General features: G+C 44.4%; 1 protein-coding gene across 1 annotated transcript in view; it reads right to left on the bottom strand.

The window, feature by feature from the left end:
- LOC126424363 (cadherin-89D) overlaps positions 1-22,777 on the bottom strand; it is a 253,872-nt gene that overhangs the window by 111,002 nt on the left and 120,093 nt on the right. Inside the window, exons 8-9 of the mRNA XM_050087256.1 lie at positions 7,898-8,209; positions 2,889-3,177 (exon numbers count right to left, since the gene is read on the bottom strand). Coding sequence (XP_049943213.1) covers positions 2,889-3,177; positions 7,898-8,209 — 601 coding nt within the window. The remainder of the gene's footprint in view (positions 1-2,888; positions 3,178-7,897; positions 8,210-22,777) is intronic.

Raw genomic sequence — 22,777 nt, 5'->3', positions numbered from 1 at the left:
GAACGACCAGGAGACAGAGGAGCAAAGCAGGCAGTGGTTTCACGCGGTTTCACCACCGCCACCCGACATCAGGTACAATCAAGTTGTGTTTTATGGAACTGGTCGTAGTGTGGCGCTTTCAAAATATGCTCGTACGGGGAAAACCGCTGCAGGAGCATATTACCAATTCTACACAAGTCAGAGGTACAAATAAGAACCTCGTTATCTGGACCTCATTAATTCGGATTTCGTGTTTGTCCGGATTCATTTCTTGTTTCCTTTTCTTTTATTCTTTAAAACGGAAATTTGCAGTAAACAATTGGTATGGCACGGTATATACAGCTGCTGATCGGCACTGCAGGTAGCATAGAGATGGCCGCTCCCACGCTTCCAGCTACCATTACAATGGTCAGCATAGCTCTGTTCCTTACACAGTTACGAAGTTGTACAGGTATTGTTCTTTTGTTCCCGTGTTTTGAGAGTGAGTGAGTGAAATGGCTTCGAAGCGAAAGAACGTGGTTGTTTCGACAGGGAAAAAGCTGGAAATACTAAACAGAATAGACGAAGGTGAGCTGAAGACTGTAGCCACAGAATATGGTGATGGGGGCATCGACTATGTCAGACTGGAATAAGAAACGAAAATTGAAGACTTCTGTTTCAGAATTACGATTACAGATAGTATGCAGAACTGCGTTATATTAAAGAAAGCTGAAAATAAAACACTGGTTGCTGCATCATTCGTTTGGTTCAGTGAGAAAAAAGAGCATGGCGTTCCGATACCTGCTTCAACCCCGCGGGAAAAGGTGCTACACATGAACGCAAAGTGGAAAGCTTCTCTTGGTGCACACTTTCAGTGACATGTAAAAGTGTCAGTGAAATTTTCTAACACAGTTGCGTGTCTTTTATACTGGTGACTAGTTTAGAACTTATCCTTTAATTTTCGAACCAGACCTGCACTGCAGTGTTTAACAAAGCGAAACTTCACCGAGATGCTCAGCCAACATAACAGTATTACAACAGAAACCGTGGTAACCATGTTACAGCCTGATAATTCAGCACGTCAAGCTGTACATGTTTGTATATAGGCTGATCGGAATTTTCTAAACTTCTATGACTTGAACAGGAACCTATGTCCGGAAACGTACCATTTCCGTTCTGCGATGGTTTCAATTGAGATGTGTAACGCTTCCACGTCTGCTGAGGGAAAGAAAAAAGTCTCAGAGTTGTTTGTCCTGGTAAGCAGTAGGGTAGACGGGATGATGTTTACTACGTCAGACGGTCATCTGAGGTCACTAAGCGTCTGCCCAAGTTACGCAGCGGCTCCGAGAAGCAAGTACTTCTGCGTGAGGAGGCAGGACTGCGGTGCTCCACCGCAACGTCCACGCCCGAACTGCAAGAAGATTTACAGCGTGCAGTGAAGAGAACCCGCCAACAAGTAGTCTAACAATTGCGTGCGCAATGGGTATTAATCAGAATATCGTCTGGGAAGTTCTACGTGAGCAACAATTACACCTGTACCACTTACAAAGGGTACAGGCTATAGATCAAGCCCATTTTCCACAACGCGTTGCCTACTGCACGTGGTTCCTGCACCGTTCATCGACACATCGCTGTTCACATGTCGAGCACAGTTCACTGATGAATGTAAGTTCACTTGGGACTATGTTCTAAATCAACGAAACAGCCATGACTGGACAGACGGAAACCCTCACGCAACACATGTTCTGGGGTTTCAGCGCCGGTTTGGTATTAATATGTAGGCAAGTATTCTGGACGGTCATGTGACTGGGCCACATCTCCTTCCCACAAGCTAACTGGTTCTGCACACTTGATATTCCTGAAAACCATAATGGATCGGTCCTTGGAGCTGTGCCACTGAATATGAGTCAAGAAATGTGGTTTCAGCATGATGGTGCACCACCTCGACCTCACGTGAGTTCGGAGACTTCTCAGCAAAAGATACGGTGCAAGATGGATAGGCCGAGATGGTCCAACCGCGTCGCCACCGCGATCACCCGATTTAACTCCTATGGACTACTTTTTGTGGGGTCGGAGGCGAAGTTTAATTTACGAGACTCCTGTAGAAACAGAAGAAGGTCTGTTGGTACGAGTTCTGGCCGCTGCACTAGAAATTGACGAGACATCGGATGGAATGGAAAGTGTGCACCAGAACACGCTTCGTAGGTACAACGGCTGTAACAACTTTGGTAACTGCCACATCGAACCGCTGTTGAAATGCAACGGTACTTACAGAATCAGAGGTGCTTAAGTGGTAAATGAATGTTTCTGTATGTTTCTTGTCACACTGTAACCTAAAAGTTGTACTGCGCCACGGCTGATTCAGTTCCTCAAACAGAAATGGATGAGTTAAACACCTGAATTTAAATTGTCGTAGAACGGAAACGGTAGGTTTCCGGACACGGGTTCCTCCATTTAAGACTCCTAGAAGTTCGTAATGGTAAATTGCGAACACCCTGTACTGTAGAATATCACGGAGTTTTGCATTTAGTAGCATATTTACGGATTATTTGGACTTACGGCAATTTAGATTGCAATCTATCCCACCTGGCCCGGATAAACGAAATTCTTGTGTGCAAGCTGTTTCTTTGAGCTGTCAAATAGTGACTCAACACCGCATTCTTCTAACTGGTCACAGACGTCGTCCTGTTTTCTGAGATGAGGAAACAATTGCGTTGCAGAATGACGATGTGCTGAATTTTGAGCTGTAACGTTTCCTCAGCTGACAAAATGCAGATATCGATGTCTCCACCAAGTCTGACTATCGCTGGTAAAATGTGTCGTATCGAAGGGTGTACGTGTGTAGAAGGGCTAACAGCATCTTTTTCGACGAGGTATTATGACAGCCCCCTCGAAATGACTGCTACTGCAGAGAAGCGAGCGTGGCTGACCTGCGCGGCCAACAGGCTGCACGTCTACGGAGACGACGGCGATGCTGAAGCGCCGCTCGCTGGGGTTCTCGGGCTGGTCAGAGGCCTCCACGAAGAGCGCGTGCCGGCCCACGGAGAGGCGCGCCCCCGCGGCCACGGCCACCTCGCCGCTCTGCGCGTCCACCGTGAAGGCGGGCGCCGCGACGCCGCCGCCGCCGCCGCCGCCGCCGCCGCCGTTGGCGCCGCCGGCCGCCTGCACGGCGTACACCACCTGCCCATTGCGGCCCAGGTCCGCGTCCGTCGCCCACACCTGCAACCCGCCACCGCTGTCACACTCTGCGCGAGGCACGCTAAGACAAATGCGTAGGAAACTTCGATTGCCACTGTCACCAGCAGGCATTGGAGGTCTCTGGACGCTACAACGTTTAAACAGTCGTTTGGATCCCCGGGGCGAAATATAAAGGCAACGAGATAACCTCCTCACACAAAATACACTGAAGTGCCAAAGAAACTGGTATAGGCTTGCGTATTCAAATACAGGCTTAAGACGGCGCTGTGGTCGGCAACACCTATATAAGACAGAAAGTGTCCGCTGCAGTTGTTAGACCGGTCACTGCTGCTACAATAGCAGGTTATCAAGACTTAACTGAGTTTGAACATGGTGGTACAGTCGGCGCACGAGCGATGGGACACAGCATCTCCGAGGTAGCGATGATGTGGGGATTTTCCCGTACGACTATTTCACGAGTGTATCGTGAATATGAGGAGTCCAGTAAAACATCAAATCTACGACATCGCTGCGGTCGGAAAAAGATCCTGCGAGGAGGGGACCGACGACGACTGAAGAGAATCGTTCAGCGTGACAGAAGTGCAACCCTTCCGCAAATTGCTGCAGATTTCAACAACCAATGTCAGCGTGCGAACTATTCAACGAAACATCATCGATAGGGGCTTTCGGAGCCGAATGCCCAGTCCTGTAGCCTTGATCACTGTACGACACAAAGCTTTACGACTCGCCTGGGCCCGTCGACACCACATTGGATTGTTGGTGACCGGAAACATGTTGAACGGTCGGACGACTCTCGTTTCAAATTGTATCGAACGGATGGACGTGTACGGGTATGGATCCTACATGTCAGCAGGGGACTGTTCAAGCTGCTGCGGGCTCTGTAATGGCGGGGTGGCGTGTGCGGTTGGAGTGATATGGGACCCCTGATAGTCTAGATATGGCTCTGACAGGTGACACGTACGTAAGCATCCTGTCTGATCACCTGCATTTGTTCATGCCCATTGTGCATTCCAACGGGTTTGGGCAATTCCAGCAGGACAATGCGACACTTCACAAGACCAGAATTGCTACGGAGTGGCTCCAGGAACACTCTTCTGAGTTTACACATTTCAGCTGGCCACAAAACTCCCCAGACATGAACATTACTGAGCATATGTTGGATGCCTTGCTACGTGCTGTTGAGAGGAGATCTCCACCCCCTCGTACTCTTACAGATCCGGGGACAGCCCTGTAGGATTCAGGTGCCAATTCCCTCCAGCGCTACTTCAGACATTAGTCGAGTCCATGCCACGTCGTGTTGCGGCACTTCTACGCGCTCGCGGGGGCCCTACACTATATTAGGCAGGTGTACCAGTTTCTTTGGCTCTTCAGTGTATTACCACTCCTTAAAGGAGCAGACTGGTCGCCATGGAGTGCTGTAAACGCTTTAGAACTGGTGCCAGGAAGTCATATGATATACTACCGTCGACACAACATACGGCACGGAAATGAAATAGGCGCAGTGTGACGAGTCGGTGTGGAGCCGTCACACAGTGGCATTAAAGTGCCATGATGATATGCCCATGACCATCTATCAATGTCGACGACCAGTATGTCTACAAGGTATGGCACACCACTAGCAGTCATTTAGCATGGCGTAAGGACAATGGACATAAAAAGATACTAACTGACAAAGACCGGAAACGAGTGAAGACTGAAATAAAATTCAATATTCATTCGGGCCTGTCACAAAGAGAAATAGTAAATATAACAACTAAATTTGAAAATTGGAGCCGAACGTTTAACAGCGTTATCGTGATTCATCCGCTAACCTCAATGCATTTAAACAAAGAAATACTTGAAAGAACATTGCATAAATGTTTGTCATCTATAGGAATTATGCTACACGCTTGAGGTATCATTAGCTAGTGTGTGCACCATGATACCCTCTGTAAGACTGAGCTGGCTACTATCTAAGTTATGGAAGTCGCCCTACAATGTATGCTTGCATCGTAGACTGCTTGATACACATTTGCGAATATTTCCTGCACGAATACTGCTAAAATTAGACGCTTCTACGATGTCCGGATCAGGTGACGGTAATGGCTGTGCCTGTACCACAGTGTCATGTTCATGTAGCGCAGTGATTATAGAGATGGGGTAAAACCCGCCGCCGATACACCTCCGCGGATAGGAATGCCCGTTCATGTAGTCGAGGTCGCTAACGCACGTGTGTGCGATCGCGCTCGACTCGGAGGTACGCCTATGCGAATTCTGGTGGCGGAGGAAATTTTCACTACCAGTGTTTGGCCTGTTAGTGGAGTAGCTGTGGTTACGCAAAATTCCTGATAACCAGACTCTATGTGAATATGCTGGATTCATTGATAACCTCTGCGCAATGTCTCATAAAGTGAGGGCATGTGGCCTGGTCAATAGTGATCCGTCCGTCGGATGGGAACGTCAAGTCCGGCGGTCGCCGTTGTGTATATTCCAGAGAAGTAGCCTATGCTTCGGCACCGGGTCTTACCCTGTCTCTATAATCACTGCGCTACATGAACATGACACTACACTACACGCACAGCGATTAGCGTCACCTATACTCAACAGATACATAATTGTTCGCGGAGGAAGAGAATTCTCTCTAATTATGCGACTGAACATCCGTTAGGAGTTTCCAAGCGCCCTATCACTCTTCTTTGATGTCGTGTATATCCGACACTACTACCTGATTTACTACAGTTCTTCGATTACGGTGGTTTTGTCAGTAGTTCTGAAGTCATAAATACGGTAGTGATGTCCTAGACGAAAAGAGTTGAAGAAAGTAAGAATTCCAACACGGGAATGATAGACAGCGGCACTACTACACTACCACTAAAATTGCTACACCATGAAGATGACGTGCTACAGACGCGAAATTTAGCCGACAGGAAGAAGATGCTGTGATATGCAAATGATTACCTTTTCAGAGCATTCACACAAGGTTGGTGCCGGTGGCGACACCTACAACGTGCCGACATGAGGAAAGTTTCCAACCGATTTCTCATACACAAACACCAGTTGACCGGCGTTGCCTGCTGAAACGTTGTTGTGATGCCTCGTGTAAGGAGGAGAAATGCGTACCATCACGTTTCCGACTTTGATAAAAGTCGGATTGCAGCCTATCGCGATTGCGGTTTATCGTATTGCGACATTGCTGATCGCGTTGGTCGAGATCCAATGACTGTTAGCAGAATATGGAATCGGTGTGTTCAGGAGGGTAATACGGAACGCCGTGCTGGATCCCAATGGCCTCGTATCATTAGCAGTCGAGATGACAGGTATCTTATCGGCATGGCTGTAGCGGATCTTGCAGCCACGTCTCGATCCCCGAGTCAACAGATGGGGACGTTTGCAAGACATCAACCATCTGCACGAACAGATCGACGACGTTTGCAGCAGCACGGACTATCAGCTCGGAGACCATGGCTGCGGTTACCCTTGACGCTGTATCACAGACAGGAGAGCCTATGCGAATTCTGGTGGCGGAAGAAATTTTCACCACCAGTGTTTGGCCTGTTAGTGGAGTAGCTGTGGTTACGCAAAATTCCTGATAACCAGACTCTATGTGAATATGCTGGATTCATTGATAACCTCTGCGAAATGTCTCAAAGTGAGGGCATGTGGCCTGGTCAATAGTGTATTTCATTTCAGCATTTCAGCAATATTTCATTTCAGTGCCGTATGTTGTGTCGACGGTAGTGTATCATATGACTTCCTGGCACCAGTTCTAAAGCGTTTACAGCAGTCCATGGCGACCAGTCTGCTCCTTTAAGGAGTGGTAATACACTGAAGAGCCAAAGAAACTGGTACACCTGCCTAATATAGTGTAGGGCCCCCGCGAGCGCGTAGAAGTGCCGCAACACGACGTGGCATGGACTCGAACCTGGGTGCACGAATGGCAAAACTTCATTTTTTCGGATGAATCCAGGTTCTGTTTACAGCACCATGATGGTCGCATCCGTGTTTGACGACATCGCGGTGAACGCACATTGGAAGCGTGTATTCGTCATCGCCATACTGGCGTATCACCGGCGTATTAGTATGGGTTCCATTGGTTACACGTCTCGATCACGTTTTCTTCACATTGACAGCACTTTCAACAGTGGACGTTACATTTGAGATGTGTTACGACCCGTGGCTCTACCCTTCATGCGATCCATGAGAAACCCTACATGTCAGCAAGATAATGCACGACTGTATGTTGCAGGTCCTGTACGGGCCTTTCTGGATACAGAAAATGTCCGAATGCTGCCCTCTCCAGCACATTCTCCAGATCTCTCACCAACTGAAAACGTCTGGTCAATTGTGGCCGAACAACTGGCTCGTCACTATACGACCGTCACAACTCTTGATGAACTGTGGTATCGTGTTGAAGCTGCATGGGCAGCTGTACCTGTACGCGCCATCCAAGCTCTATTTGACTCAATGCCCGGGCGTATCAAGGTCGTTATTACGGCCAGAGGTGGTTGTTCTGGGTACTGATTTCTCAGGATCTATGCACCCAAACTGCGTGAAAAAGTAATCACATGTCAGTTCTAGTATAATATATTTGTCCAATGAATACCCGTTTGTCATCTGCATTTCTTCTTGGTGTAGCAATTTTAAAGGCGAGTAGCATATTAAAAATCAAATATTAGTTGTCCCTGGCAAGCGTTAGATAGACAACCTGAATCAAGTAGTCCGGAGCGCACTGCTTGGAAGATGCAGGCCCGGTAGTCCTTACCTTTCCGATGACGGTCCCTGGTGCGGCGTCCTCGCGCACGGAGAATGAGTAGAGATTGTCTGGCTGGAAGGCTGGGTTGTTGTCGTTGGCGTCGAGCAGCGTCACCTCGACTGCGACGCGGCTGGCGGCGGCGGGGGCGGGGGCGGCCACGCTGGGGGTCTTCTCGCGCGCCACCACCGACATGTGCAGCGACGGCCGCGCCTCGCGGTCCAGCTTGCTCTGGTCGCGCACCGTCAGCCAGCCAGAGTCCGCCTCCACCGAGAACGCCTGCTCCGGGTCCTCCAGCTCGAACCAGAACTCTGCGTTCTCGCCCTGACAACGTAACAACCGCTGACGTCGCTCCAGCACAAAACATCTGCAGAAGTTATGCTGCAGCTGTTCAGCTTGCAATGGTATTAAAAACTGAAAGCACCTGCAGTATACCACACGTAGTGAACGCTACAGGCAGTTACTAATTCCGTAAAAGATAAACGCGTGCTTTAACCCACTGTTTGTGTATGCCAATAGATAGCATCACCTTTTGTTACCTGAACGGCAACTGATATACAGATGACAGTGTGTTCTGTAGAGTACATACTGAAAAATGTTGTGAGCGCGGGACACCAAAAGTTGATTCATTCATGTAACACTATTGGAAATGTATAGCTGTAGCTCTATCAGCTTAAGTGAAGTGGATAGATGCACTTAAAATTAGGCCTACGTCTGTCAATGCTCATCTGCTCTCCGGTTGTCCCAGCACGGTATGATGCTTTGTGGCTTTCCGACGTTGTAATTTGTAGGACTGGAGGGTTTATTACAAGTAACGGTCAGCAGAAATTAGAACCCACTCATATCGTTGATACGGAATTTCTCAAATAATTTAAAGTTTACTCATCTTGAGTGACTACTATAATCAGTCCCAAACATGAGACGAGGTCAGTATTATGGAAATACTGTTTTGATTTGAGCAAACACTAATCTCTCTTGTTTAACACCCAAGTATGTTTCGCTTGAAGTTACACCATCGTCACTGCATTCATTTATTTTCTGTCAAATAACACGTAAAGAAATTTTGCATTTTTAGAAATATATTTCTTACGTGTTATTTGGCAGAAAATAAGTAAGTACTACGAAACACCACCCTTTGCTGTAATTTTCACTTTTTTTATCCACACTATGACTGGTTTCGGACCGGGACCCGTTTTCAAATTATCGTAACACAGACAAAAACACTATTTCAGAGACGGGCGGGGTTGGCCGAGCGGGTCTAGGCGCTACAGTCTGGAACCGCGCGACCGCTACGGTCGCAGGTTTGAATCCTGCCTCGGGCATGGATGTGTGTGATGTCCTTAGGTTAGTTAGGTTTAAGTAGTTCTAAGTTCTAGGGGACTGATGACCTCAGATGTTAAGTCCCATAGTGCCCAGAGCCATTTGAACCATTTGAACTATTTCAGAAAATCAAAAATCATCTCAAAAATATGCAGACGAACAGTTACAGCATTGTAACTGTTGATTTACACATTTTTGACACGGTTTTTGAATTTTCGAAAGTACTATTTTTGACTATGTTCCGATGATTTGAAAATGGGTCCCGGTGCGAAACTAGTCATCAAGTAAATAAGAAAAGTGAAATTTGCAACTTTGGGTGGTTTTACGTAGTAGTGATTAACAGAAGTTGATGACCTACAGCTATTCCAGCATGCTGGAAGTTCGTAGAAAATAAATAAATCCAATAGCGTTCGTGAAACTTCACCTAAATATTTTTGGGTACTACACAAACAGAATTTCTGTTTGCAAAATGCAGAACCGTATTTCTATAGCCATATATTAAAAAGTAAACACGCACAAAAGGGAGCTTCAGTCACACGATAGATGTCTGCTCACGCTGAAAGAGATGCTTTCCTGGAACATGTTGTCTCTGGGGACGATATGAGTGGCGCAAAAAATAAACGCAGTGGTCAGAATGGTGCACTACGATTTCTCCGATCTAGAAGTTATTCAGGTCTACAATATATGGTGCTTTTTACTTACTTTGGGAATCTCAATGGGCCGGTTTCCGAACGCAACTATTATAGTGATGAAACGCAAAATGGTGATTGGCACAGTGCAGTGATTGAGAAGGGAGTGAAGCAACGGCAAAGACCGTAACAGAAGACTTATGTCTAGAGACGATCTTCTCCTTCATGACAACGATCACCCGCATATCCTACCTACTAATCGATGTCATTCTCAAATTCCATCTTCAACAACATGTTTTCTAAAACTCTGGTCACGCTCCTTCGCGTCAGCTTGCGCCTGTATTCCCCATAGATCCTTTGAACGGTCAGTGATGAAGAGTTTAAAATGGAGCCCAGTCATATACTATTTTACGAGCAAAAAAGTTGATGTAACGATCTATGAAATGTTATCAAATGTGAGTGATGGCATCAAAAAGTGATTTCATTATACGTTTCCAATGAAGATGTATATTTCACAATTAAATTCGTTTTCTGTTGATGCAACGATATAGGAAATGTTATCAAATGAGTGATGGTACCAAAAAGTGATTTCATTATACATTACCAATGGAGGTGTGTATTTCACAATTAAATTAGTTTTCTGTTGTGTTTTGAAATACAGTTGTAGCATGCAAATAAGAAAGTAATAATAACAGCATCTTACAAAGAAAAACCATCAGTTTCTTTAATCTCTTGAAATACAATTGAATAAAATACTAAACGGCTTTTGGTGGTAGTACTACATGGAAGATGCTGAAATTAGTAGACGAAAGGAAAAAAACTGCCATAAATTCAGCAGACGAAAGAGTGTATAATCTACAAAATGAGGTGAACAACGGTAAGTGCAAAATGGCTAAGAAGGAATGGATAGATTACAAATGCAAGGCTGTAGAAGAAAAACAGATGCTCTCAATAGGAAAATTAAAGGAACTTCGCTCAGAAGAGAAGCAGGTGTACGAATAATAACAGCTAAGATGGGAACCCAATAGGGGAAAGGTCGGTTAAGTTGACGAGTAGTCCAAGATGACGAACGTTGAATTTCTCCGGTAACTTTACTGATGCTGCTAAACGCACTATGGTATTTCTTCCTTAGCGAGCTCTGCAGGCGTGTCTACTGAACTACATTCGCTTGGTCACTTTTTTTTTACATTCACCTCATGAATAAACATGAGGATAGTGTATATAAGGAAGAGAGATCGACAGAAATGGAGCAAGGGATCAATGAAAGAAGAAGTGCAGCACGTAACAAATGATCAGTGAAATTCCCTCCTTAATGATGCTCCCAAGTGCAGAATTCGATACACTACCAAGGCCTACACCTGACTCTACAACTACCTCTACTGTACCTTCGATACTCCAAGCAGAACTTCTACTATGGCCTTCACTTCATCTAACCCTACAGATTCTTCTATCTCAATTGCCCCATGCAAAACTTGGCGCACTATCGGTGCCTTCACCTACATCTAACTCCACATCTACCTCTCCTTTACTTCTGTTACCTCAATCTGCACCTAAAGAAGGTCCAAGAAAACGAAGAAATGAGTTGCCGTCCCTACACGTAACCAGCACACCCGTGAAAATAGCTCTGGGAGAAAAGAAAGAAAGAAAAGAGGACAATGAGAAGAAGAAACAAGGAAGAAAAATGAAGAGAGATGAGAAATTAAAAGAGAATGCGAAAGCAAAGGCAAAAAAATGAACAGAGGCCCTAAATGTAAGCTTGAGTTCGGTGGAGGTTTTGGAATGTAACAAAGCAAGGCCTCCAGAACAGAGTACTGCAACCCATCTTCAAACTCATCCATCGAAATTGAGAACACCGACAGCGATTCATACGATGCTGATAAAAGAGACTGCATCCGTTGTGGTGAGATTGCAAAGACAGAAATGTGGTATCAATGTTCTTGATGCCAAGAATGGGATCATGCTCAGTGTGCAAGCTTAAATAAAGGAAATCAAAGGAGTAATGTTATATTTGTGACGTTTTTGATAAGCGGATGACATCAACAAAACGTCCTTGTTTTCTAAATAAAATGTTTATTTCGTCATCTTTCACATACCCCAAAGACATTTTACCCTCCCTGTAGTGTAAGTTGGTGAATAGTAATACTACTAACAAAAAGAAGACTATCTAAAAAGATCGATAGTTTTAGGAAATGTTTAAGAGTTTGAATCTAAAGGTGACGCATGAGTTAACAATTTATTCATAAATCAACTATTTAACTGCAAGATAAAGGCCAGAAACTTCATAATATATCTTAATGTAGTCAAATTACCCGACCATCCCCTAATAAACAATATGGGAAAGCCGAAACGTAGGAGTAATATATAGAGGGCTTATACAAGAGAAATGTACTTGAAGGCGATATTATACAAAGGAAGAGGAGATGGGAGGTATGATCCTGCAAGACGAATTTGGCGGAGTACGGAAAGACCTAAGTGGAAACAAGGCTCGTGGAGTTCATAACGTTGCCTCAGAATGACTGGGATCCTTAGGAGAGCCATCCAGAACCAGAATATTTCACCTGGTGTGCAGGATATATGTAACAGGCGAAATAGTTCCTCCCTTCGAAAACGATGAAATAATTCCATTTACAAAGAAGACAGGCGCTTGACAGGTGTGTATACTACCGAATCTGCTGAACTATTTCTTGGTTACGAAATATTGGCACAAATTATTTACACAGTAGTGGAACACCAAAGAACTTGGAAGACCAGAGATGCAGAATGGATAGAGCTTCGAAAAGACGTTAAAGGTGAAAATCAAGAAAAGCAAAACAAGGGTAGTGGAATGTGGTCGAATTAAATCATGTGATGCTGAGGGAATTAGATTGGGTATGACATAGCGAAAGTAATTGATGACATTTGCTATTTGGACAGAAAATAACTAATGATGGGAGAAGTGGAGACGATATAAAATGTAAGCTGGTCACAGCAAGAAACAAATTTCGGAAGAAGAGGAATTTGTTAGCAGCAAATGATAATTTGTGTTAGACGTCATTTCTGAAGGTATTTGGCTGTAGTTTAGTTTTACACGCAAGTGATAAGTGGACAAGAAGCCATTCAGATAAGAAGAAAATAGAAGCTTCAGAAATGCAGTGTTACAGAAGACCGCAGAAGTTTTGATGATTACGTCAAGTTACTAACGAGAGGTACTGAATAGAACTGGGTATAAAAGAAATTTATGTCATAACTTGAGTAAAGGAGTCGGTTGATACGACACAACATGAAGCGTGAAGCATTAGTCAGTTCGGTGATGGAAGTAAGAGTGAGGGGTAAAATTTTTAGAGAAAGACCAAGAGATGAATACAGTTAGTAGGCTCAAATGGATGTATATTGCGGTAGTTTTTCGTAGATGAAAGAGGTTCCTCAGGAGAGACTAACGTGGAGAGCCGTATCAAACATTCTACGATCTGAATATATCAACAACAACAGTGTTTGTATAACTACGCTATTTTCTGCATGTTTTAGATTTAAAGAACCCACTGATGATCTTGATATTTGTCGCTGAAACTAGTTTGGGGAATAAATAAGTATATAAACAAAAAACATGTGTTTTGCATTGAGGCGGACCCACAATTCCCATATTGTTGTCAAAGGTAGGAACTACGAAATGAAAGAAACGCAAGACGATACTACGTACCAGCTCCCTAGTGTTACTCTCCTTAAATCGACAGTGAAAACTTTCAGCTCAGTTCCGACTATCTTGCGTTTCGTAATTACAATATGTCTACTATTCTTCCCGTTTCTTCGTTGAGAAGTAAGTATGTGAGTGCGAAAAATCTTACAAAATGTTTACAGTTGTCCTTAAAGTTTGTTGCAAATCGCTTAATGTTCTCGTTATGAGACCCTTAACGATAATAGTCTGGATAATCTACATGCCATTTTAATAAAAAGTTATTTCTCACATAACTGTGATGTGATATCTGCTGAACTATGTGTCGTACAATAATATAATTTTGCAGTTTGCTTCAGTGGTACACGTGGATACTGTCTGTAAATTGTGTCGTGAATAGCGTTGGTAGTAAGTAAGAAATAAACTAAAACATCATGCCATATGCTGTAATTTGCATGAACAACGAAAATGTATTAAGCGATGAAATTCTTTCCTTCCACCACTTTTACGGAGGGTGTCAGCGATAAAAAGTTTCGTAATGGTCTAACGGATGAAAATAATGGAATTTGCGCGCCATCAGTTACGCTTCTCAACACAATAACACAGTTTTCAACTGCAATATTTGTCGTATAGTGGTAAGCTTTTAACAGAAGATTATACCCCTCAATAAAGAGATGATGACATTTTCAATTTTAAAATTCAGTCAATAGCTACGTGAAATATTGAAAATTAAAATTGTGTTGCTTGTGGAAGCCCTTGGATAGGTAACCTACAGCTAGTATCACGTTCCAAGACAGCGATCTAATAATACACAGGGTGTCCTGTATACTGAAAGATACTGGGGGTTTTAGTGGGTTCCAGGAGAAAAATTAACTACAGATGGAAACTCGTGATTGAAACTGTCATCCACTAGGGCAACACAGCATGGCATTCATACGAGATAAGGATTTCTACGCAGAAGCTAGCTCTATCGTCTCCACTGGCGATCGTGGTCATCAATCGCGATCAGTAAGTAGCAAAAAACATTGCAATACGTTCTGTCTATGGTCCGTCAGCGTATAAGGTCACATTTGCTGCTGAAAGGGTGGCCTACTAACAGGCGCCGGCGTCTACAGTTTAGATTATATGTAGCGTCGTTGGAAGGTGCTTCCAGACACTTGTTCCGATCCTCGATTCTTTCCTCAAGACACTCTCTACCACCCCTCCAAGTGCATCACAGCATTTCTTGGTCATTCTATAGATAGTACAGAGAAGCGTCTAGAAAAATCAGTTTCAGTTACCTTCTTTTACTTGAGGCTTGGTAACAACACAGACCAACTTCCATGTTTCTGCACACTGATCAGCCTAAACCTATAGGTTATCACCAGTACTCAGGTGCCTTTACAAAAGTAATGTATTTTGTAAAATTGTCGCAAGTAATGCTGCAACTGTGTTGGACCTCGTGACATTTCCCAGATTAGAGAAGAACGAGCGTTGCCGTGGGTACGTTACAGAGCAGGTGGGCGGCTGGGTGACGGCTGCGAGTCACGACTCGGCACGCCTTCGCAGCCTCCCAGCACGACCCGCGCCTCATTTCGCCTGCCAGCGGCAACCCCGCCACTTGTGTAACTACTATGCAGGGGGCACGACTGAAGTGATTGCGGTCGGGAACAGCACGTGCTTAGTGGTTCGTCGCCTGCAAGTCCAAAGACGCAATTACGAAACTTAATCTGCCTCTCTTACCGCCGCGAGCCTCTGTTAAAGCGCCACATTGCAACGAACCAGCCCTGCTGTCACAAGCTTAAGTAAGTCTAGTGTTTCTTCTGACAAAGGTAAAAATTTCAAGTAGAGTGTACTTGCTCATATGCGCTAGCAATAATGCACTGCAGGCTTTCTCAGCAGCTGTTCACGTCTATTAATATTTCCGCCCTGAGAGGCAGTTGGAAATGCATAGAATTATTTACTAACGTTTTGTCCCCTTTTGCGGAAAGAAGAAATGTTTCCAAGACTAATCAAGGATAAAACCATCAAAGAGAAACGTTTTTGTCCGCGTTGATCGCGTTGGAAAAATTCTGGTAACATTCGCCGGGGAAAATGGATAACGTCCTAGTATCTTTACTAGACGTATGTGAAATTGTGCCCAAGCACGAAGATAAGTACTAATATCAATTTATCCCAACACAAGGGAACTGTCACTTTGGGCAAATTGTTAAGTTGACCGTAGCTGGATGTGTTTTAGAGTAAAGACCATGAAATAATATTTCATGAGATTAGCGTTGAAACCAAGACAACACATTACCATGCCAGTTTGCACAGAGGAGTATTATTAAGTTATAAATATCATAATAATTTTAATAGAAAGGAAAACAGGATATGTACAAATAAAATATGGAAGACGAGTTTCCAAAAAAGAATTAATTCTAATTATCGACTATGAGTTTCATGTCATTCGCCAAAAATCATCATAAGCATTCATCATCAGATGACGAATTATACTGTCTTGTAAACGGCTTGTACGTCGCTACAAATCTGGGATTCCTTGAGTTCTCTACGCAGTTGCTAGTTTTTCCTCTCTGAATACTGAGATATAGCAGACGGGGCGAAACGTTAGTGAATAGCTTTCTAGGTGCAACACGGCGTCTAATCCGGAAGTCTTAGTAGAATTACTGATGTCTAATTTTTACATTTCTAGCTCTGCAGAGAAGTGAAAGATATTCGCGCACTATTGCTGAAAACCAGTACATAGAGTTTTGTAACTAGACTTCCGTGAGATACTGAGGCTGCTTCAAGCCTCTTCCAGTTCCGGCTATACACCATATCTGCAACATCCTTCTGAGAGTAAAAGAAACCTGCAGCCACCCGCACTGTACCTTACTTTATCATGTTCGATGTCGCTGTTCGTAAAATCTAGCAACATTCCCACGTCCTCCATAAGCATTCTAGTACAAGCTGCACTAATTTTTAAAAGCAGTCTATTTGGTATACTAATGAGCAGGAGCCTTTCTTTTATTTCACCCATATCTGACGTATGTCATCTTTCCACTTCGTGTACCCATGCACTCTGACATTTAAATGACATGAGTGATCACAATTGTGATTTTAATTACTTTGTCATGGACTAAACATGTTATTTATATTTGGTGACGTGCTGAAATTTACATTACTTTCACATCATATGTTATAACTACATACATTCAATTGTTTAATGTATCCTATATTTATTAACTATTAGAAACGACATAACGAATACAATACTACTGCTTAAAGAAAGAAAAAAACTACTTCTTGACTTTGATTTGTTGTTGGGCAGTGACACAGTGAAGCAACGTGTGGTAGTTTGCTTATAATACCACTTGAGCAGATCTGTCTCCGCAAGTATATCGGCAATGTGTTTGATTGTAATACAGAGGACCCGACGTTTGATGCTCAGCTTTGCCAATGCTGATACCTGGAAGATGATGATGATGATATTTGGTTAGTGGGACGCTCAACTGCACCGTTATGAGCGACCGTCGACAGTCCAAATCTCTTCAATGACCACTCTCACCACTTTGCCGAATGATGGTGAGTGGAGGACAAGACAAACACACCCAGGTCCCCGGACGGTGAAAATCACCGACCCGGCCGGGAATCGAAGCCGGGACTCCGAGATCCATAGGCAGCAATGCTAGCCACTATACCACGAGCTGCGGATATACATGGACGAGAGCACTGGAACAGGTCGGTGCAGACATGTCAATAGTTGCTTGAGGGAGATGTAGTGGGCCTGATTTCAAAAGCAGAGTTCAACGGCCGGTCGAATGGTCTGCCTGCAGCATACCGTCCAATACTGCCGTCCAATGAATTCTCATGATAGAAAATGAAATAACAGCCCCTTGAAAGATTTATTCGAATCAAGAACAGCTGCCAACATGAGTTACTTGTAAGCACATATTCTCGGGGTAATGAAGCAACTTAAATCACTTAATAAAAGAAAGTCTTCTGATCCAGACCGTACACCTATAAGGTTCCTTTCAGAGTATGCTGATGCAATAACTCCATACTTAAAAATCACATAAAACCCCTCTCTCTCGACGAAAGATCCGTACCCAAAGACTGGAAAGTTGCACAAGTCACACCAGTATTAAAGAAAGGTAGTAGTAGTAATCCTTTTAAAAAATTGAGCCTGACGTAGTCAAAGTTTCTTGAATGTCAGAGCAAACATTTATTCTCATGAGACAGTAGGTTTTATGAGTGAAAGCTTCCAAGAGCTAATCGCAGTAAGTCTGATATGAAAGTACTGTTCCCCTTATTTTTTACGCTTTTTAAAAACAGCCTTTTTATGCAACTGATCTTTTTCAGTCGAACCAGAGCGTCAAAATAAATCATTTCTGACAGAAAATTTCGCATAATAGACGATATTTGAATTAATATGAAATAATTAAAATATCAAAAAGAATACATCAATTTTTCAAATGAATTCCCTGACACTAACCTAATTCCACATGTGTACTCCCCAAATCAATGTCACGTAATATACCTAATAATAACATTCAATTTAATATTTATTTTGGCAATTTTAGTGTAAATTTTGTCTTTAAGTTATTTAGGAATTCTACCCTCCTGTCAACCCACTTCAAGCAACATAACATAGACGTAACTTATTTGCATGCGGAACATACAGACTATGAGGATCTCCCATTTATTTAATGTTGCAATGAACCACACAGAAAACTGTTTTTTGCTTAAATTAACAAAATGGAAAATACAAATTGGGCAAAGAGTTTTTTTGCGACGTATGCCTCAGTTGACGCAGTAACAAAGACGACTGGACCCACCGCTGCAATATAGGCTGCTTCTGGTAAAAGAGGGCAGTGTGCGGCAGTCAGTGGGTATGTGATGAACCGTGTATTCTTGAATTTCTAAGTCGTAGCATAATTATTTTAGTTGCAAGCCGACAATAAACAATCAATACGCAAAGTTTCTTTCTCAGTCACCGATAAATAACATCAAAATGTCCTCAGAAGGGGAAGAGGATCACTGGGTTAGTTGAGAGCTATCAGGCCCTGTCTTACACGTAACCGCCTGGTTACATCATTTGCATTAAATTTGTTACGAGGCCTTGCAGCCAATGTAAAATTCAACACTTAAAAATAACAGTGACATAAAAACTGTAAACAACACCAGAAATATCAGAAATAAACACAGTTAATGTTCGAATATGAAACGTAAAACAGCGAGGACGAACTGTAGGTAGGTACGCTTAAACTGTGAGCGCTGGTAGCAGTGAACATGAGAGAAAGCGTGCAAGAAATAGAGAGCGAGGTCGAGAAGTAGCGAAGGAGGATTTAATAGAAAAGTAGTCTGCGCGGTTGGCCGTGCGGACTGATGCACGGCTTTCCGGGCGGGAGGGAGCGCCGGTCCCCGGCACGAATCTGCCCGGCGGATTTGTGTCGAGGTGCTGTGAGCCCGCCAGTCTGTGGATGGTTTTTACGTGGTTTTCCATCTGTCTCGGCGAATGCAGGCTGGTTCCCCTTATTCTGCCTCACCTACACCATGTCGGCGATTGCTGCGCAAACAAGTTCTCTACGTACGCGTACACCACCATTTACTCTACCGCGCAAACATAGGGGTTACACTCGTCTGGTGGGAGACGTCCCACGGAGAGTTCACCGTGGGCGGAACCGCACAATAACCCTGGGTTCGGTGTGGGGCGGCGGAGGGGTGAAGTGGACTGCGGCAGTCGTCTTGAGGTTGTGGACCACTGTGGCTGCGGCGGGGACAGAGCCTCTCCGTCGTTTCTAGGTCCCCGGTTAACATAACATAACATAATAGAAAAGTAATGCAGACGGGGGAAAGTACTAGGGCATGGCTGGCAGAAGGTGCGACCATTTCCTGCACTTTTTGATAGAGCAAAACTGGCCGTGCAGGTTAATTTATCTGGCGAAAAGTTACAGGGTTTACAAAAGCGTCTGCTGCAGTTGTTTCTTGAATGCAACGTGGCACTGAAAAATGTGCGGAGTGTAGGGTAGCTTATTCCCAAGACGGCTATCATCAACAGAGAAGGAGTTTGTGAATTCTTTTGTGTCTTGAATGGGCATAGTTAGGATACTATGAGCAGATAAGCGAGATCTTGTGGCCGGCAGGAGTCGCCGCGCTGTTCTAGGCGCTACAGTCTGGAACCGCGCGACCACCCCGGTTGCAGGTTCGAATCCTGCCTCGGGCATGGATGTGTGTGATGTCCTTAGGTTAGTTAGGTTTAAGTAGTTCTTTATTCTAGGGGACTGATGACCTCAGAAGTTAAGTCCCATAGAGCTCAGAGCCATTTTTCAGATCTTGTGTTTCGATTATGATGAGATGGCACGTAGTGGGGTGCTTGTACACTGAGGAGTCGATGAAGTACAGCCCTAGTCCAAACACAAGCATGAGACAGTGACACAGTAACACAGACGAATGTTGCAGATGTAATACACTCAATCATTCATGGTTAGTTGCAACAGTCTACTTCTCACTATTCGTGCTGTGCTGGACTGCATCACAATAATGAGGGATCACCAGGACGAGTGATTGCACTAGTTTAAGTTTCACTTCCTGTGGGAATACGTTCTGAACCTTGTGGAGGGCGTTGTCTAGTGTTCCGGGATGGTGCGCGGCCTAAGAGATAAGTATATCCTCTAAAGTTGCGGATTTGGTTACGTGTGTGTGTATGTTCATGGGTCTCGTATACTTGCCAAACAACCATTATAAACGTTGCGCAACAAAATTAAAGGGTCTTTTTTTTTTAAATTGTGTCCTAGTGAAAGGTGCCTACAGCTTTCCTCTAGCAGGAAAACACTCCACTCGCCTGCAAGCAGGCACTAAAGCAGTAGTGGAGCGCCACTCAGCTGAATGGGTGTCGAAGTCTCTGTACAGGTACCTCTATAAAGTGCTCAACAAAGATGCGCCTGTGGCACCAGGATTTCGCCGTAGTGGAAGTTCTTAGAGGGATCCTTTGCCGTTTCATTCATCCATCCATCAACGTTGCACCCTCCTTCCCAGCTAGTCGTTCCATATAACGTAACTCTGTGTTCTGCCTTTCGGCAGGTCTCGTCATGGGGAAAGCCTCGTCAGAGAGGTCCACCGCATGAGCGTCTAGGGAAGTGATTCCAATGGTGGTTTCCCATTGCCTTACACTGGTGATGAGGAAGTGATAATGAGGACAACAACCAGTCCCTGAGAGGAGAAAATCTCCGACCCAGCCGGGAATCGAATCCGGACCCCTTGGCGTGTCATCCCACAGGAGACTGCAAAAACATAAACGCCCTTTGCTGCCTCGGATCAAGTTCAGATTTCGTCGAATGGTTTTGAACAGTCCCTAGTGGTTGCACATCGTATACTAGACGAAACATTTCCCTTGCGCTAAACTCCAAAGCGGTCAGATCACGTTAAACGTGACTGCAACCCCATGATGTCTTCGGATTGACTCACCTAGGGGTGTCAGCAGTGTCGAACATCGTCCTGTTACTCATCACACCACAAACTGTCGTTTTCGACTGCGAAATGTGAGGAAATCAACGCCGCAAGGGAAGGGCTGGTTTCGTTGACGCCCTTTATGCCACCTCTAGATGCCTTTTCGTGTCGACTCTGAGCGGCAGTGTGGCTGAAATGTTTTTCTCGGCCACCCATAAGATATATGGGTGATTTCAACGGTGGGAGTGGCTGTTGTGACCTCCATCGCACAGACGACAAAGGAAGGAGTGAAACGTGAGTAAGAGAGGGTGTGACGACCTTTCAGTCTTCGGCGTCGTTGGGCATAATTATGGTCCCTGGCGTTGTGAAGCAGCTGAATGGGTTGAAAATAAATAAATCGCCAGGTCCTGGTGGGATACCAATTCAGTTTTACAGAGAGTACTCTACTGCATTAGCTCCTTACTTAGCTTGCATTTATCGAGAATCTCTTGCCCAACGTAAAGTCCCGAGAGCCTGGAAAAAAGCGTAGGTGACGCCTATATATAAGGAGGGTAGAAGGACGGATCCTCAAAATTACAGACCAATATCCTTAACATCGGTTTGTTGCAGGATTCTCGAACATATTCTCAGTTCGAATATAATGAATTTCATTGAGACAGAGAAGTTGTTGTCCATGCATCAGCACGGCTTTAGAAAGCATCTCTCCTGCGAAACGCAACTCGCCCTTTTTCACATGATATCTTGCGAACCATGGATGAAGGGTATCAGACGGATGCCATATTCCTTGACTTCCGGAAAGCGTGTGACTAAGGTACGAGCATGTGGCATTGGTTCCCAAATATGTGAGTGGCTTGAAGACTTCTTAAGTAATAGAACCCAGTACGTTGTCCTCGATGGTGAGTGTTCATCGGAGGTGAGGGTACCGTCTGGAGTCCCCCAGGGAAGTGTGGTAGGTCCGCTGTTGTTTTCTATCTACATAAATGACCTTTTGGATAGGGTGGATAGCAATGTGCGGCTGTTTGCTGATGATGCTGTGGTGTACGGGAAGGTGTTGTCGTTGAGTGACTGTAGGAGAATACAAGATGACTTGGACAGGATTTGTGATTGGTCTTAAGAATGGCAGCTAACTCTAAATATAAATAAATGTAAATTAATGCAGATGAATAGGAAAAAGAATCCCGCAATGTTTGAATACTCCATTAGTAGTGTAGCGCTTGACACAGTCACGTCGATTAAATCTTTGGGCGTAACATTGCAGAGCGATATGAAGTGGGACAAGCATGTAATGGCAGTTGTGGGGAAGGCGGATAGTCGTCTTCGGTTCATTGGTAAAATTTTGGGAAGATGTGGTTCATCTGTACAGGAGACCGCTTATAAAACACTAATACGACCTATTCTTGGGTACTGCTCGAGCGTTTGGGATCCCTATCAGGTCGGATTGAGGGAGGACATAGAAGCAATTCAGAGCGGGCTGCTAGATTTGTTACTGGTAGGTTTGATCACCACACGAGTGTTACGGAAATGCTTCAGGAACTCGGGTGGGAGTCTCTGAAGGAAAGGAGGCGTTCTTTTCGTGAATCGCTACTGAGGAAATTTAGAGAACCAGCATTTGAGGCTGACTGAAGCACAATTTTAATGCTGCCAACTTATATATCGCGAAAAGACCACAAAGATAAGATAAGAGAGATTAGGGTTCGTACAGAAGCATTGTTGTTGTTGTTGTGGTCTTCAGTCCCGAGACTGGTTTGATGCAGCTCTCCATGCTACTCTATCCTGTGCAAGTTCCTTTATCTCCCAGTACGTACTGCAACCTACATCCTTCTGAATCTGCTTAGTGTATTCATCTCTTGGTCTCCCTCTACGATTTTTACCCTCCACGCTACCCTC

The sequence above is a fragment of the Schistocerca serialis genome, chromosome 1 (assembly GCF_023864345.2).
Source record: "Schistocerca serialis cubense isolate TAMUIC-IGC-003099 chromosome 1, iqSchSeri2.2, whole genome shotgun sequence".
Lineage (NCBI taxonomy): Eukaryota > Metazoa > Arthropoda > Insecta > Orthoptera > Acrididae > Schistocerca > Schistocerca serialis.
The sequence above is the reverse complement of the archived record's forward strand: the minus strand, read 5'-3'. Positions and strand labels throughout refer to the sequence as shown.